We start from the raw sequence: 16,931 nt of genomic DNA on the forward strand, positions 1-16,931 counted from the left end.
CCTTCTCAGTCTCTAGTCTTGCAGTGTTCACTCACCCTCACCGCTGCCACAGTCTTTGGCTTCCTTACCTTTTACCAGGCATGAAACTGTGGTCAAGATGTCTTTTATTGTGCTAGGGTTATAAGTGATTGATTTTTAAAAATGACAGTTTCCTTGTCTTAGAGATTTTGTACACTAAAGTATAAATAAAACTCCAGAAAACTGTTCTTGAGACTCTCAACATTGAACAATAAAATAGTGCAAGATTTGTTGGATCCTGTGGACTGGATCAGCACTGTGAAAAGAAAGATACCCTTCTCTCGAGAAGGATACAAGAGCCTTCTAAACAGGTAATGAAGCAATGCAATCATTTGTAGAAGGCCAGCAACTAGAAAGTGTTGGAAGAGAGCCCTGGATTATTAGCAACATTGCATATAAATGTGAGTTGGGCACGACAGCTGCACCCCAGCTCCCATTCCTGTGCTATTCTGCTTGCTGTTCTACTGAAGGCCTTTGTGGAAATAAGGAGCCTTCTTGGCTCAATAGACTCCTTCTAGTATCATCTTTTCAGGAAACAGCTTTGACTTTTTACCAAGAGGTATTATTGTTAAGCAGCCTTCTGATGGCATCGTTTGATCTCACCCAGACTCTTTCACGGTTCTCAAACAGCTTTTAAAACACAGACAAGAAACCTAGTGCTATTTCCTTTTCTTCTGTACAAGGAGACACAGTCTAAGCTCCCTGGCTCTGGGTTTCTAGCATTGCCTGGGGCTAAATGAACTTTTTAGTGCATTTGTATTTCTGGGGTTTCCTGTGGCTTAGAACTCTCATACTACATAGGCTTGAGTTAGATTGCTCACCTGTTTAAAGCCACACTTTATAAATGTTCTTGAGTATAAATATTTGTCAAAGCAGGAAGAATAGGCACTCTTTAAACAACTGAGATAGAAAGACTTTTTTTGTCTTAGCAAATATTTATATTAAAAAACAAGCAGGAGACTGTAAATCAAATTTGTCCTTTTTTAAAAAGTAAATATTCCAGACTTTCTAAATACTTCAGCTTTTATTCGTTGTGTCTTATGCTGATGTAAAAATGACTGAACAGATCAAAATACTTTCATTTATCTACATGCTATGTATATTAAAAGACAATACTTACAATCAAGGGATTTTTTTTTTTTAATGTCTGAGCTGTGCCATTTTCTACTTGTTAGACAAGAAAACAGTCATTAATGTAATTATCTAGGACATTTTAGCATTTACATTTATTAATATTTACATAGAGATTTTTCTTTAAGTCATAATATTTCTTTTCTCAAATACCACTATAAGTCTACAAGAAGAGTCAAAATTTATAAAACAAATATGAAATGATGAGGTCATACTCCAAAATTAAACTGGACTAAGTCACATTAAACTTCCAAAATTGCTGACATGAGGAGAATGTATTTCAGTTTGCTTTCAGACAAAGTAAACAGCATCATTTGAAAGCTAGCCTGTGCCCCTAACTCAGACTTACTTCAGAACTTGCTGTCGGATATTATTTCTCAGTTGGTTCTTGTTGAGGTGTGGACTCCATGTATGAGTTGCCAAGTGGTTTGCAACGAAGTTGTCAACTCTCTGCCTCAGATTCTGATAGGCAGGCTAGAAAAAACAAAACAAAACAAAACAAAAAGCCCATGAATGTTAGAAATTCATACAATATTGAAAATCAGTTTAATAATTTTAACATATTTAATAGTCCTAAGGTTTGATGGAAAGTTTTACAGTTATAACTTACAAATACTGCTTGTTTTGTCAAAGGCAAGTTGTTTGTAAATAGAGTTAAGATAAAGAAGACAAAAGAAAAAAAAAACCCACCCAAAAACAAAACACAAACACTAATGTTAGAGGCCTGGAAACAAAGAAAGGGAGGAAAGAAGTCCTGAAAAAGAATGTGGCATATGACCTACAGCAAAAACTAGTTTCAAAGTTGCATGATGTAACAACAGATGAGAATGACCTTTGTGGATAGAGCCAACAACAAAAGAAAAGAATCACTGGACTAGAAAAAGAATATAATGTTAAAAGTATTAGGAAAACTCATATATTGGCAGTTAAGGTAGTTATAGAAAAAGAGCCCAAGGGCAACAGAAATGAGCTGGAAACAGACTGGGACTTCGTGCTTGCACAAGAAAGTCTCAGAATGGGAATTCATTACACATATGAACACAGTGGTTCAACAGCTGTGTATAAGTAGACACAAAAGTCACCTGGAAAAGTGGCAAGATATGAGGGAGAAGTTACAGACTCAAGAGAAATTACTCATTGAGAGACCACTGAACTATACACTAAATCTAGGGTAAAAGTAGTATTCAAGCAGGAGTGACTTTAACCTCTCTTTCCTCAAGGGGAATCTGGCAATGTCTAAAGCACTTCAAATTATTCCTGAGGAAAGAGGGCAGGAAATGCTACTGAATACTACACACAGAGCAGAACCTACAAGTAACCAGCCTAAAAGGTCCACATTGTCTAAGGCTTAGAAACCCTAGCTCCCTAGTTCTCGCCCCACCAAGCAAACAAACAAAGAAGAAGAAAAAAGCAGAGGAAGACAAAAGGAGATCAAGTCTTCTCTAGTTAAGAACTAGTAGTGAGGGCAGCAGTGCACACATCTTTAGTCCCAGCACTTGGGAGGCAAGTGATCTGAGTTCAAGGCCAGCCTGCTCTACAGAATGAGTCACAGGACAGCTGGGGCTACACTCTGTCTTGAAAAACAAAAGAAAACCAAATTTACAAAGTCGGACTATTTAGCTGTGCTGCAGTGGTGTATGCATTAATCCTCAGCACTCAGCAGGCAGAGGTGGGTGGATCTCTGAGTTCCAGGACAGTCAGGGCAACACAGAGAAACCATGTCCCCAAACAAAACACAATAAATAAAACACAAAAAGGGTCCTTACCTACATCAGTCCCCTCACCTAGTCATTCAAAGTTATCTTTGTTTATCTGTCTTTTTCCCCCTTCAATATAGGTGAGTGACCTGTAAGGATTTTAAGGAAAATAGAGCAGCTATCCCAGTAACCATTCTCTCTACTAGTCCACCTGACAAACTTCTCACCTTAGAGCTCATTCCAATCAGGAGGTCACTCTGGCCCCAAAGTGCACTTACGATACACCATTCGTTCACTCTCTGCCATCTTCTATACATACTACTACTCAGCAATTCTTGTAGGGCACTCAAGTTTTGCATGCTCTTGTCCACACTGGTTGATATGTCAGTGACTGACACACTGACCTTTGATAACTAGGTAACTACCTCTCACTGAACTGAAGGCCCTACCCTTATGAGATGCTCTTCCATCACTTCCAATTTTCAACTTTTGCTTCTTTCTCTTCCCCAGGAAAATTATCCAATTATTTATTCATGCCCCCTTTCACTTACTCTAAATAGTCGTGAAAATTTCTTTCTAACATTCATAGCATGCATTTCTTCTTTTAACAAGCATTTATTAGACTTAAATACATTTAGCTTTTTATTTAGTCCCCTCAAAATAATTCAAATTTCAACTCCCCCCAAAGAAAAAATGTTTCTTATTTATGTGTTTTTTCACTAGCAGAGCATGATGGTCCATGTCTGTAATCAGCATTTGCAAGGCTGTGGCAGGAGGATAGCAATGTCAAAATCTACATGAGTTCAAGGCCAGCTTGTGCTATATGGCAAGGTCCTGACTTAGATTTAAAGTCAACAAGTTCTTTTAGTCAGCAAAGTCTGCAGACTCTAGCAGACACATCAGAGGACATTCAGACCCATTTCCTACCTACTATCTTTTCCACCCGTGGTCCAAGGCTTCTCACATCCTGATATTCCTGCCTGCCCATGCCTAACTCATGTCTATCTTCCAGGAGAGTACATTAAATCTTCTAAAACTTAGGGTTACAAAACATTTGTAGTCCAAAGTAGATCAAGAATTCATTATCTCATTTAAAATACAAGTCAGATCATTAACTTATCCTCAAAATTTACTAACTTCTCACTACTAGAAAAACCCTAAACAATTAATCTACAACACACTAGATGTGTATGTGGGGAACACTTTCCTCTCTTAGCAGTTCTGCCTCAGGTCTTTGGCTCTTCCTCTGCTCTAGGGTTGGAAGGCATCCATACATTTTTTTTTTTTTTTGGTTTTCTTTTTTCAATTCCTTCAAAGATAGCCCAAATATTATCTTAATTGAAACCTTACACAGAACAAAGCAGTAAGCCTTCTCATGCTTTTCTCGCTTTATTCTTTTGTACAGAGCTGATTATACACTACTTTTTTTTTTTTTTTTTTTTTTTTGGTTTTTCGAGACAGGGTTTCTCTGTGTAGCCCTGGCTGTCCTGGAACTCACTCTGTAGACGAGGCTGGCCTCGAACTCAGAAATCCGCCTGCCTCTGCCTCCCACGTGCTGGGATTAAAGGCGTGCGCCACCACCGCCCGGCCTCACTAATTACTTTTTTATGTCTGTTAGGATAAACTGTGAAGCAGCAGGACTCCGGTTTACTGTTGTACTTCCAGTTTCTAGAACATGTCTGGTACATAAGATTTGAACAGTGAATACTTATTTGATCCATGAACTAATTGACCAGAAGCCATTCATAGCTGAGAAAGTATCCAAAGCTACCATTACCAGTCATCAAAAAAGAGGTCGAGTTTTCTTGGCCCATTAGATTCTTGTCTAGGACTGAATGCTGGGCCTCTTGATTGTCCCTCTTCATTCTCCAGTTGGTAATCAATAAAAAAAAAAAAAAACCAGGACAGAATGGTTTTCAAGCCACACAGCTTTAGTCAGACACCTGATGACTAGTTGTCTAGAAGGAGCAGCTTTAGTGGAGTAGCTGGATTTTAGAGCTGTCCGAGGTTACCACTTCTGCAAGAATGATAGTCAATCTGTCTTCCACAGAAATAATCTTGCTTCAGGACCATTGATGACTGCAGGACTACCAGGAGAGTTATATTTTATGGCTCCAGGAGTGGAACTAGACACTGGTACATCTCGCCCTGGTGTGTATACACTGAATGGAAGGCTGTTCTTAGACAGCACCTGAGACTGTCACACATGTATGTGACAGACATAATCCACTGACTGTTCATAGCCTGCATACCACAGGGAAGACTTTCAGGTAGAAAGCAGAGCAGTCTTTCATGTTCAGTTGTGAAGAATGCCATACTTCCTAGAAGAGTTAGTCGAGACTCAAGAGTTCCATTAAAGTGTCAGTCCTTTATATGAATAGGGAATATTGCCTCTATTTTGCCCTACTCATTGTATTGTTATAGATGCTACATTCCTAAGTAGTATCCTTTTGCATTTTACATATTTGAAAAAATAGAAATGTGACTTAATTATACATGTTTTAAGTTAAAAACAACACAACTGTTATCTAAAGGAGAGGAAGACTGGGGTGGGAGGATAGAAACAGTGGTAGGGAGGAGAATGCTTCTAGGGAGATTCGGCAACTGTGTCCCACTGTGCTGCTCTCTGGGAAGACAGTGTCTTCTCTGTTCCACTCCTATCTTCAAGCTTTCCTATCTAGAGAAGAACATTCTGTGGTACCTCAACTCTCTATACACAGCACATGAACCACATAAGACTGCCTACAGCCAACAACTATTGAAAACAGCACGGTAGCGTGCATATGCGAAGAGAAAGGCCTAGCTTTCCTCACACTGTCAGACTAACTTTTCTTCTTTCCCCCAAGAAACATTTTAATAATCTACTTTTTGAAGTTTGAGCAAGGATATTTAATGGAGATGGGATAAATAAAAGGTTGAATTGTAAAACCTGCAGCACCTGCCATCAAAATATTAAAACATTAAATTTATTATACATAACACACACAGTGACAACACAAATACACAGATTTTTAACAACATCAAAATGTAATATCCACTTGTTGCTTACAAAAAACTAGCTTTATATGGGGAAATATTTACCTGACCATGTCTAATATTTTCCTCTTAAAATATTTTTCAAAAGGCAACAGCAATAACCTTATAATATGGCTGTAATAGTCCCTAAGCAAGGTAAGATTATACTTCCTATACACGCCCAATTAATTGAAGTCCCTGAGAATAAAACCTACATTTTGGAAAGGCTAAGGAATGGGCCCAGGACCAGAGTCCTTGTATAAAATATCCTCAGGTTCTTAGGAGGAATTATTATAGAGGAGATGGCAGAACTGTGTATAGGTGAACTCAAAGCCAAAGGATATGCAGATGCTGCAAACACCCCGCTTTTAAAGAAACTAGGTTCTTCATTCAGACCTGCCAGTCTGAAAAAAACCTTCCATCATCACAACTCCAAGCCAATAGCCCAACCCACATTGAAGCAAAAATAAACACATACACAACCCCCTAAACAAAACCAAATGAAAGCAACAAAACCCCACAAGAGGAACCAATACCTCTCTCTTCGCCCGCTTCCAGACACACTCTCCTAGCTTTTCACCAACTTCACTGACTGCTTGGTCCTGTATCCTTGGCTCGCTGCCAAGATGACAGCTTATCTGCTTAAAGCACCCTTCTGTGTCAGGTGCCTGCTTCCTTCTACGTTTTGGTTAGGGAACCGTTCTGCTGACCGTTGCCTCACCATTCTCAGTCTCCTAACGCATACCCCCTGCCCGCTTCCTTCTTATACTTCAGCAAGTTGCTGTCATTTCTTCTCCATGAGTTTCCAACTGAACGGCTAGCTACATATGCTATACCTCTCCCTCTCCCCCTCCCCCTGTCCCTCTCTCACCTTAGGAAACTGACTTGACCTAACTACTAAAACAGGCAGCCATTGCAAAAGATCAAACGACAAGCCCCGTCTCCCAACCCACTTCTTTTCTCTGCCCAGGTTTGCCTCCCTACCTTTGCAAGTTCACCCGCCCCTCAACAGCCAGCAAAACACGTTGCAAACCATTTCTTTACTATTTTACGATATCTGCAAACGCTAAATTTGTGGCGTTTTCAAGCCGAAGAAACTTTTGGTAGGAAAAAAAAAAAAAAACAACTTAGATGAAAAAAAAAAAAAAGTAAATAGACCACGGGAAATAAGAATGAACACTAAACCAAGTCCGGTTTGCCTTAGTGCTTCCAAACCAATCTTCCTAAGAACGGCGACTTAGTCTTGCTTACCACAGCGGTATTAACTGCTGAGGTCAAGCAGTGCCTGGCACATAGTAGGCATTCAAGAACACTAGCCTGAGAAAAGAACACAAGGGCAGGGGAATGAATGAACATTCCAAGCCTTGCAGAGTGCATGGCACACCGCTGCAGGTCTAAGACAGACAGACAAGACAGACAGATAAAGCGGCTGCGAAAGAAGCCCTGTGTGCAAGACAGCCCCGAGGGTCCGGCCCGGGGAAGTCGCCCCTCCGAGCACGCGGGACCCCACTCCCCGCGCCGCCCGCCGCTCCAGCCCCGTACCTTGGTGTCCACATCCGCTAGGCAGTCCCTGCGGAACTGGTCGAAGAGCCCCTGGCTCTTGAGGTGGTTTACGATCATGGCAACGAGCTGCGGGTCTCCAGAGCCAGCACCCGCGCCTCCCGGCCCGCTCGCTCCGGGGCCAGATCCAGGGCCCGGCGGCGGCGGCGGAGGCTGTGGCTGCGGTGGCGGTGGCGGAGGCGCGGGCGGCGGAGGCTGCGGCTGCGGGTTGGTGGCCATGGCGGCCCGAGCCGGGGAGCGCGCGAGCCCAGGCGGACAGGCGCTCCGGGGGAGGCGGCTACACAGGTCCCGCCGCCTGAGGGAAGCCAACGGGATGTTGTTACGGAACCAGCGGATCTAGAGCAACCCCGGAAGTGAAAAGGAACTGAGGGAAAGGAGGAAAAGGCGGTGACAGAGGCAATGAAAGTCTGGCTACGGTGGCCGCGATAGGCCAATTCCAGCCTCCTGGAGGCGTGAGCGCCATCGCGAGGTTGAGATGGAAGGGAACAAGTTGTGGTGGCGGTTGTCGTTGGGAAGCCGAACAGCTCAGAGCTGCTTTGGAGCGTGTGCCCGCTAGCTCTCCACCTGTAGCTTCAGCTCAGAGTAGGCAAGAGTGAGGCGTTGGTTTAGTTTTACTGTTTTGGCTGCCAAGCCCTCCGCCGTGCGAAGCAGCCATGGGACTGCTGGCGAACTTTCCGAAGACTAAGATTCCATCAGTTTTCTTTCCAGAATGGCACTTCAGGGTTTTCGCTTTTCTGTTCCACCTACCCACCCTATTCTTCTGGTGTGTCTGTCTCTCTTGCTCTAGCCTACCAACCTCCCATTTCTGTCTCTTAAGGTGGGGTTTTAGCTACGAGGGTTTTGCTACACATTACGGTAATAGTGAGAGAAACCTGTATAAGGTCGTGTCTCAGGCATAGCATGTACACATGTTAAGGCGTTTAGTCTTTGGATGACACCTAAGATTGGGACTGTGTGTTCGGGCTAGTTTTATTTCAACTTGACACAAACTAGAGTCATCTATGAGGAGAGCACTATACTTAAGAAAAATGCCTCTCTAAGATCTGGCTATAGGCAAGCCTGTGGGACATTTTCTTAATTAATGTAGGATTAATTAATTAATTAATTAATTAATGTAGGAAGGTCCAGTCCATTGGAGAAGGCTACCCCTAGGCTGGTGGTCTTGGGTTCTGTAAGAAAGTATGCTAAGTAAACCAGAGGGAGCAAGCTACTCCTCCTTGGCCTTTGCCTTAGCTTATGAGTTCCTGTCCTGACTTCCTCTGATGATGATGAACAGTGATCATTATTGGGGCCACCATGAGGAACCGTGGAGAAGGCCTTTAATGAGCAACGCAGTGCCTAACTTTCCACCTGGAGGAACTTTCAGCATTCCCAGCCACCTTATCCACAAATTGATACTCTATAACTATGTGATGGTTTACTTATTGAAATCTTAGATGTAGCATGCTTGTAAACAGGTGTTCCAGTGTGTGTTCACACACACCAGATACAATGTATCTTTAAGCAATGTTATAGCCTTGACACATCCTGGACACATTGAAAAGAATCCAGGTCACTGATCTGTATTGTTGGCCTGTTTCAAAGGCTTTTTTCTTTCTATTTGAGGACAGATTCTAGGGCCGAATATTGCAATTACCTGAAGAAAAGAGAAGGGGGCACATTACAGTTTTTATTTTTAGAAAGCTGTTTAAAGTAGTTTTTCTTGCCAGTGACCCTGCTTGCTTTGTTTGCTCTAGATTGTTTCTTTAGAAATGATAATACATATTTTTATTTTAACCCTTTTAAACTTACTTACTTTACATCCCCCTCATTGCCCCTCTCCCAGTCACCCCCTCCCAAAGTTCTTCCCCCTCCCTCCTCCTCTTCTCCTGTGAGCAGGTGGGGGACTCCCTGGATATGCCCCCATCCTGGCACTTCAAGTCTTTTTGAGGCTAGACACTTCTTCCACTTATCTACACAAGGCAGTCCAGCTAGTAGAACATATCCCATGTACAGGCAACAGCTTTTGGGATGACCCCCATTCCAGTTGTTCAGAACCCACATGAAGGTCAAGTTGCACATCTGCTACACATGAAAGGGGAGACCTAGGCCCAACCTGTGTATGTTCTTTGGTTGGTGATTCAGACTTTAAGAGTCCCAAGAGTTCAAGTTTGTTGACTGTTGGTCTTCCTGTAGAGTTCCTATCCCCTTCAGGCCCACAATCCTTCCCCCTATTCTTCTATAAGAGTCCCCAAGCTCCATCCATTGTTTGGCTGTGGATATCTCTATTTGTCTAAGTCAGCTGCTGAGTGGAGCCTCTCAGAGGATACCATACTCCTGTCTGCAAGCATATCAGAGAGCCATTAATAGTGTCAGGGATTGGTGCTTGGCCACCAGATGGGTCTCAAGTTGGGTGGGTTATTGGTTGGTCATTGCCTTCGTTTTTGTTCCCTCTCACATGCCTGTATTACTTGCAGACAGAATAAATTTTGGGTTGAAAGTTTTGTGGGTGGGTTGGTGTCTTTCTCACTCCACTGGAGTTCCTCTCTGGATACAAGAGGTGGCCTCTTCAGGTTCCATATCCCCAATGTGGTGAGTTGATTTTTGGGTGCCTCCCTTGTCTCAGGCCATGGCTTGGCCTGGAGATACCTCCCCTCCCCCCTCACTCCTGTCAGTTGCAGATCTCCAATCATTTTCATGGCCATCTAGCCATCTCTCCTGTCCTTCCCTGTTGGGGGCCAACTTTTAGCAGAAAGCGGCTATCAGCTTTGCAGCCATCTTGAGCCATATACCCTGACATGAGACTTGGATTACAATAGCCTACAACAGCTGAGAACACTCCGATAATCTTGGTTTAGATACCTTGGGTGTGTGAGATTAAAGGTGTGGAACTTAAGAGTGTGACTTAGAAGTGTAGAGATCAGATTTAAAGACAAGACCTAAGGGCATGATTAAAAGGTGTGACCGAAAGGCATGGCTTAGAAGTGAGACAGATTAAAGGCAGAGGCAGATGGCAGAGAATCAGACACTTTTAGGAGACTCTTTAGAGAGTACAACTAGACTTGGGACTTGGACCAGGAAGAGAGACTGAAGAATAAAAGGGATTGAATCACACTATGTCTGGTCTCCATTCTTCGAGTCCTCACTCTCTTCCTTGCTGAACCCCGACCCGCAGACCGGAGCGGCAGCTTGGGCCGGGATACAGTGGTCGCCAAACACAGGGCAGCCCGGGCCTCAACATTTTGCTTGGGCAGCAACATTTTTTGGCGCCTGAATGTGGGACTAGTGTGGTTCACAACACTTTCCCACACCTGATCCTGAACCCTCCTCTCCCTCCACCCCTGCCAACCAGTTCCCTCCCTCCATCTGCCTCTTTTTTTTTTTTCATTTTTTATTGGATATTTTATTTACACTTCAGATGCCATCCCCTTTCCCCATCCCCCCCCCTTAGAAAACCCCTATCTCATGCCCCCTTTTCCTTTTTTCACTTATACATTATTTTTAAAATGTTAATCATAGGCTTTATAAGTTTGGTAATGCTCAATCAGAGGTGTAACCCACTACCCAACCTAGATATATCAACTATCTTTGACTGGTGGAGATACGTGAACATCTGTCTCCCTATCTCCCCCCTCTTTCTCTCTCTCATCACCTAGCTTCTTCTCTCCTCTTCCTCTCCTTACTCCTTCTCTTCCTCTCAGTACTCCTCCCACCTTAGCTCCTCCTACATATCACCCTTCCTGTTAAGATAAAACTTTTCTCTCAAAATACAATTAGAGCATAATTATGCCAATTTGTACCAGTGAGGTACAAGATAGTCCTAATACCCAATCCATCACTTTGTTGACTAACCAGAACCTCTGTCATCTATCCTAACTAAAACACTTAGTTCTGAACCTGGCTTTTTCCTTGGCTTTAGAATGAATGTCAGCTGAAGACCATCCACTCAAATCTTTTCTCTCAATGTAAATAGCCAGGATTGGCTATGAGGCTATAAGTTTTCAACCCCATCAGAAATCTAGAATGACTGAGTTAACTATAATTGTGGGAAGCACAAAGAATAGCTTCTAAAACTTAGCCAATTTATAGAGACCTCTGAACACCTGGACACTCCCTGTACTACAAAACATTGGAGCATCTGATCTTCAGCCTTCTGGCCCAGGATCATCTGACAGACCTTAGTGCTGCATAGGCATTGTACCAGTATAACACATTTAGGAATACAAGGCTTAGACCCAGTCCTTCTTTAAAATTTTTAACAGATTTGAGATGGTTAGCCTGTGAGTTAAGGGACTATAGCAAATTCATGGCTTGGAGTTTATTGTTAGGGTGTTTTCTATGTTTTATTTAGAAATAGCTGAGTGGAGTTAACAGACAACAGTCCAGATTACCTTACATGGATAGTTGGTTTTCAAAACGTCAGAAATCCACAGAATTGACGTTACAAACATTTCTGTATTAATGTTCATTTTGATTAGAGATCTGTCTGCTCCTGACAGCTTCCTGTATTGAATCCTAAGAAGAAATTGAACATCTTTGGAGTTACTCCAGTTGTGGTGAGACAGCCACTAGAGAAGAATTGCCTCTCTCCATCTACAGACAAATTACTGTCCAGAAAAGGACACACTTGCAGAATAGTCGACTGATTATATCTGCCTAGACAGAGTAATCAGCACTTAATAACTCCATCTGCCTGTTATGACTATTTTATTTCCCTTTCTAAGTGAGATTTAAACATCCTTGCTTGGGCCTTTCTTCTTGTTTAGCTTCTTTGGGTCTGTGTAGTATAACATGGTACCTGTATTTTATGGCTAGTATTTACTTATAAATGAGTACATACCATGCATGCCCTTTTGGAACTGGGTTACCCTACTGAGAATGATATTCTCTAGTTCCATCAATTTGACTGCAAAACTCATGATGTCTTTGTTTTTAATAGCTAAATAGCATTCCACTGTGTAGATGTACCACATTTTCTTTGTCCATTCTTCAGTTAAGGGACATCTAGGTTGTTTCCAGTTTCTGGCTATTATGAATAAAGCTGCTATGAACATAGTTGAGTAAGTGTCTTTGTGAGATGTTAGAGCACCTTTTAGGTATACGCCCAGGGGTGGTACAGCTGGGTCTTAAGGTAAAGGAGTCCCAGTTTTCTGAGAAGATACCAAATTGATTTCCAAAGTGGTTTACAAGTTTTCACTTCCACCAGCAATGGAGGAGTGTCTCCCTTATTCCACATCCTCACCAGCATATGCTAACTCTTGAGGTTTTGATCTTAGCCATTCTGGTGGGTGTAAGATGGAACCTCAGAGCTGTTTTGATTTGTATTTCCCTGATGACTAAGGACTTTGAACATTTCTTTAAGTGTTTCTTGGCCATTTGAGATTCCTCTGTGGAGAATTATCTGTTTAGTTCTGTACCTCCTTTTAAAATTGGGTTATTTGAGTGTTTAACTTCTTGAGCTCTTTGTAAATTTTGGATGTTAGTCTTCTGTCAGATGTAGGGTTGGTGAAGATCCTTTCCCAATCTGTGGGCTGCCAATTTGTCTTACTGACAGTGTCCATTGCCTTACAAAAGCTTTGCAATTTTATAAGGTCTCATTTGTCAATTGTTGATCTTAGAGCGTGTGTCATTAGTGGTCTATGCAGGAATTTGTCTCCTGTACCAATGTGTTTAAAGGCATTTCCTACTTGCTTTTCTATGAGATTTAGTGTATCCAGTTTTATGTTGAGGTCCTTGATCCACTTGAGTTTTGTGCAGGGTAATAAGTATGGATTTATTTTAATTCTTCTACATGTAGACATCCAGTTAGTCCAGCACCATTTGTTGAAGATGTTTTCATTTCTCCATTGTATGGATTTGACTTTTTTTTTTTTTTTTTTTATCAAAAATCAAGTGCCCATAGGTGTGTGGGTTTATTTCTGGGCCTTTGATTTGATTCATTAATCAATGTGTCTGTTTCTGTATCAATACCATGCAGTTTTATCACCATTGCTCTGTAGTACAGCTTGACGTTAGGGATGGTCAGTCTTCCTGAAGTTCTTTTATTGCTGAGGATTGTTTTGCCTATTCTCAGTTTTTTTCCATATGAAGTTGAGAACGTCTCTTTCAAGGTCTATAAAAAATTGTGTTGGAATTTTTATGGGAATTGCATTGAATCTGTATGTTGCCTTTGTTAAGATGGCCATTTTTCACTATATTAATCCTACCTATTCATGAGCATGGGAGATCTTTCCATCTTTTGGTATCTCCTTAAACTTCTTTCTTCAGGGACTTCAAGTTCTTGTCAAGCAGATCTTTCACTTGCTTGGTTACACTTACACCAAGATATTTAACATTATTTGTGGCTATTGTAAAGGATGTTATTTCCTTAATTTCTCTCTTAGTTTGTTTATCATTTATATAAAAGAAGGCTACTGCTTTCTTTGAGTTAATTTTGTATCCGGCCACTTTGCTGAAGGTGTTTCTCAGCTGTAGGAGTTCTCTGGTGGAATTTTGGAGGTTGCTTATGTATACTATCACATCATCCGCAAGTAGTGATACTTTGACTTCTTCCTTTCCAGTTTATATCCTCTTGATCTCTTTCAGTTGTCTTATTGCTCTGGGTAGAACTTCAAGAACTGTATAGATAGGGAGAGACCGGACAGCCTTGTCTTGTCCCTGATTTTAGTAGAAATGGTGTAAGTTTCTCTCCATTTAATGTAATGTTGATTCTTGGCTTGCTGTATGTTGCTTAGATTATAATTAGGTATGTTCCCTGTATCCCGATTTCTCTAATACCCTTAACATGAAGAGGTGTTGGATTTTTATCAAAGGCTTTTTCAGTATCTGATAAGATAATCATGTGATTTTTAAATTTCAGTCTGTTTATATGATGGATTGCATTGATGGATCCCTGCATCCCCTGGGATGAAGCCTACTTGATCTTTGTGGATGATGTTTTTGATGTGTTCCTGGATTCAGTTTTCAAGTATTAGGTATTTTTGCATCAATGTTCATAAGAGAAATTAGTCTGAAGTTCTCTTTCTTTGTTGAGTCTTTGTGTGGTTTAGGTATCAGTGTAACTATGGCCTCATAGAATGAGTTTGGCTGTTTTCCTTCTGTTCCTATTGTAGAATAGTTTGAGGAGTATTGGAATTAGCTCTTCTTTGAAAGTTTTGTAGAATTCTGCAGCAAAACCATCTGGCCCTGAGCTTTTTTGGTTGATAGACTTAATGACTGCTTCTATTTCTTTAAGGGCTATGGGGTTGTTTAAACAGTTTACCTAGTCTTGATATAACTTTGGTAAGTGGTATTTGTCTAGAAAACCATCCATTTCCTTAAGAATTTCCGATTTTGTGGAGTACGACCCTTTGAAGAAAGACCTAATGATTCTTTGAACTTCCTCAGTGTCTGTTGTTATGTCACCCTCTTCATTTCCGATTTTGTTAATTTGGATACTGTTTTTCTGTCTCTTGGTTAGTTGTGCTAGGGGTTTATCTATTTTGTTGACTTTCTCAAAGAACCAGCTCTTGATTTTATTGATTTTTTTTGTACTCTTTTCTTTGTTTCTAATTGATTGACTTTATCCCTGATTTTTATTATTTCCTGCCATCTATTCCTCCTCGGTGCACATGTGTGCTTGCTTTCCTCCTCTTCTTCTTCCTCTTTCTCTTCTGAAAGGGTTAAAATTTTTCAGAAACTCTTAGCAGGCTGAGCAGAACCAAATGTGCAGATCAGCTTGGTCATGAGCTCTGTGTTTCAGGAACTTGGCTGACCACAAGATAGATGGTTGATTATGAATAGGCTCTTAGAGACTAGCCTATACAAAATGTTCCCCATGACTGTTCCTTGAACCCTGTCACAAACTAAATAATGGGCTGGGACTTTCCACAGGTGCTCTCCAATAACCCTCCTTCACTCCCCCTGTGTTGTGTTTTTTTCCTTTAAATTTTCTCTGCCTCCAAAGCCCTGGGGCCAGACCCCACTGCCCCTGCGTGGGTCATGGGTCTTTGTGAGGAGCGGGTGCACTCGAGCGCTGCTTCTTGGCAGTTTGCGCACCCGTGCGTTTTCCCCTAACTGAGCCACAATGCGCAGACTCACTGCTATGCAGGATCAGGCTGTTTGAGGTGCACCAATGAGGTATGCCCACGTGGCAGGTGCTGATTGGGACAGGCAGGGGTATAAAAAGGACAGCCATTAAGGGGCTAGATCAGAAGAGCTTCCAGAAAGAGAGGAGAGTAGGGGCATCCAGAGAGATAGGAGAAAGGCATACAGAGAGATAGGAGTAGGGCATCCAGAGAGATAGTAGAAAGGCATCCAGAGAGAGGAGAGATCAGAAAGGCATCCAGAGAGAGGAGAGGACAGAGGGACATCCAGAAAAAGAGAGGAGAGAAGGGCTTCCATAAAGAGAGGATAGTAAAGGATCCTGAATAAAAGTGTGTTGAGAAGAACTCCGAGTTGCATCGTTCCTGTCTGCTGGTCGGATAGAGAAGCGAGAGGTCTTGACCTCAGCATGCTGATCTAAATATACCTCTTGCTGATTGCATCAAGTTTGGTGTCTTGTGAGTTATTGGGTGGCCAAGAATCCCTGAGGCTTGGGTGAGGTTCTCCCTTCGTGGGGCCTTACACTTCCTCTTCCTCCTTTTCCTCTTCCTTTTCCTCTTCCTTCCATTCTTCTTCCTCATCCCCCTTCTCCTTTTTTTGTTTTTTTTAAAGAGCTTTTAGGTGTACTTTTAAATGGCTGATATGAGAACTTTCTAATTTCTTTATGGAGGCACTTAGTGCTATGAACTTTCCTCTTAGGAGTGCTTACATTGTGTCTCATAAATTTGAGTGTGTTGTGCCTTCATTTTCATTGAATTCTAGAAAGTTTTAAATTTCTTTATTTCTTCCCTAACCCAGAGATCATTGAGTAGAGAGTTGTTCAATTTCCAAGAGCATGTAGACTTTCCAGTGTTTCTGTTGTTGTAAAAGTCTAGTTTTAATCCATGATAGGCTGATAAGATACGAGACTCTATTTCAGTTTTCTTGTATCTATTGAGGCTTGCTTTGTGACCAACTATATGGTCAATTTTGAAGAAGGATCCACAAGGTGCTAAGAAGAAGGTATATACTTTTGTGTTTGGGTGAAATATTCTATAGATGTCTGTTAGGTCCATTTGATTCATAATATCTATTAGTTTCATTGTTTCTCTGTTTAGTTTTTGTCTAGATGTCCTGTCAATTGTTGAGAGTGGGATGCTGAAGTCTCGCACTATTAATGTGTGGGATTAGATGTACAATTTAAGCTTTAGCAATGTTTCTTTTACAAAATTGGGTGCCCTTGTGTTTGAGACATGGATGTTTAAAATAAAGATATCATGTTTGTATATTTTTCCTTTGATGAATATGAAGTGTCTTTCTCTGACTCATGATTAGTTTTGGTTGAAAATCTATGTTATTAGATATTAGAATGGGTATTCTAGCTTGCTTTTTGCATCCATTTGCTTGGAAAACTTTTTTTCAGCCATTTACTCTGAGGTAATATCTTTTTATGCCTCAGGTGTGTTTCTT

General features: G+C 41.5%; 1 protein-coding gene across 10 annotated transcripts in view; it reads right to left on the bottom strand.

Moving 5' to 3' along the window:
* Bod1l1 (biorientation of chromosomes in cell division 1 like 1) overlaps window positions 1-7,755 on the bottom strand; it is a 55,140-nt gene extending 47,385 nt beyond the window's left edge. For 7 of the 10 annotated variants that reach the window (XM_076938433.1, XM_034508365.2, XM_034508364.2 and 4 more), the window contains exons 1-2: window positions 7,404-7,755; window positions 1,499-1,623 (exon numbers count right to left, since the gene is read on the bottom strand). In XM_076938433.1, the coding sequence (XP_076794548.1) occupies window positions 1,499-1,623; window positions 7,404-7,640 (362 nt within the window). In that variant the 5' untranslated portion in view covers window positions 7,641-7,755. The remainder of the gene's footprint in view (window positions 1-1,498; window positions 1,624-7,403) is intronic. The other 3 variants (XM_034508363.2, XM_034508366.2, XM_034508359.2) reach the window with 1 other exon arrangement.
* Between the last annotated feature and the right edge of the window lie 9,176 nt (window positions 7,756-16,931).

The sequence above is a fragment of the Arvicanthis niloticus genome, chromosome 7 (genome assembly GCF_011762505.2).
Source record: "Arvicanthis niloticus isolate mArvNil1 chromosome 7, mArvNil1.pat.X, whole genome shotgun sequence".
Taxonomy (NCBI): Eukaryota; Metazoa; Chordata; class Mammalia; order Rodentia; family Muridae; genus Arvicanthis; species Arvicanthis niloticus.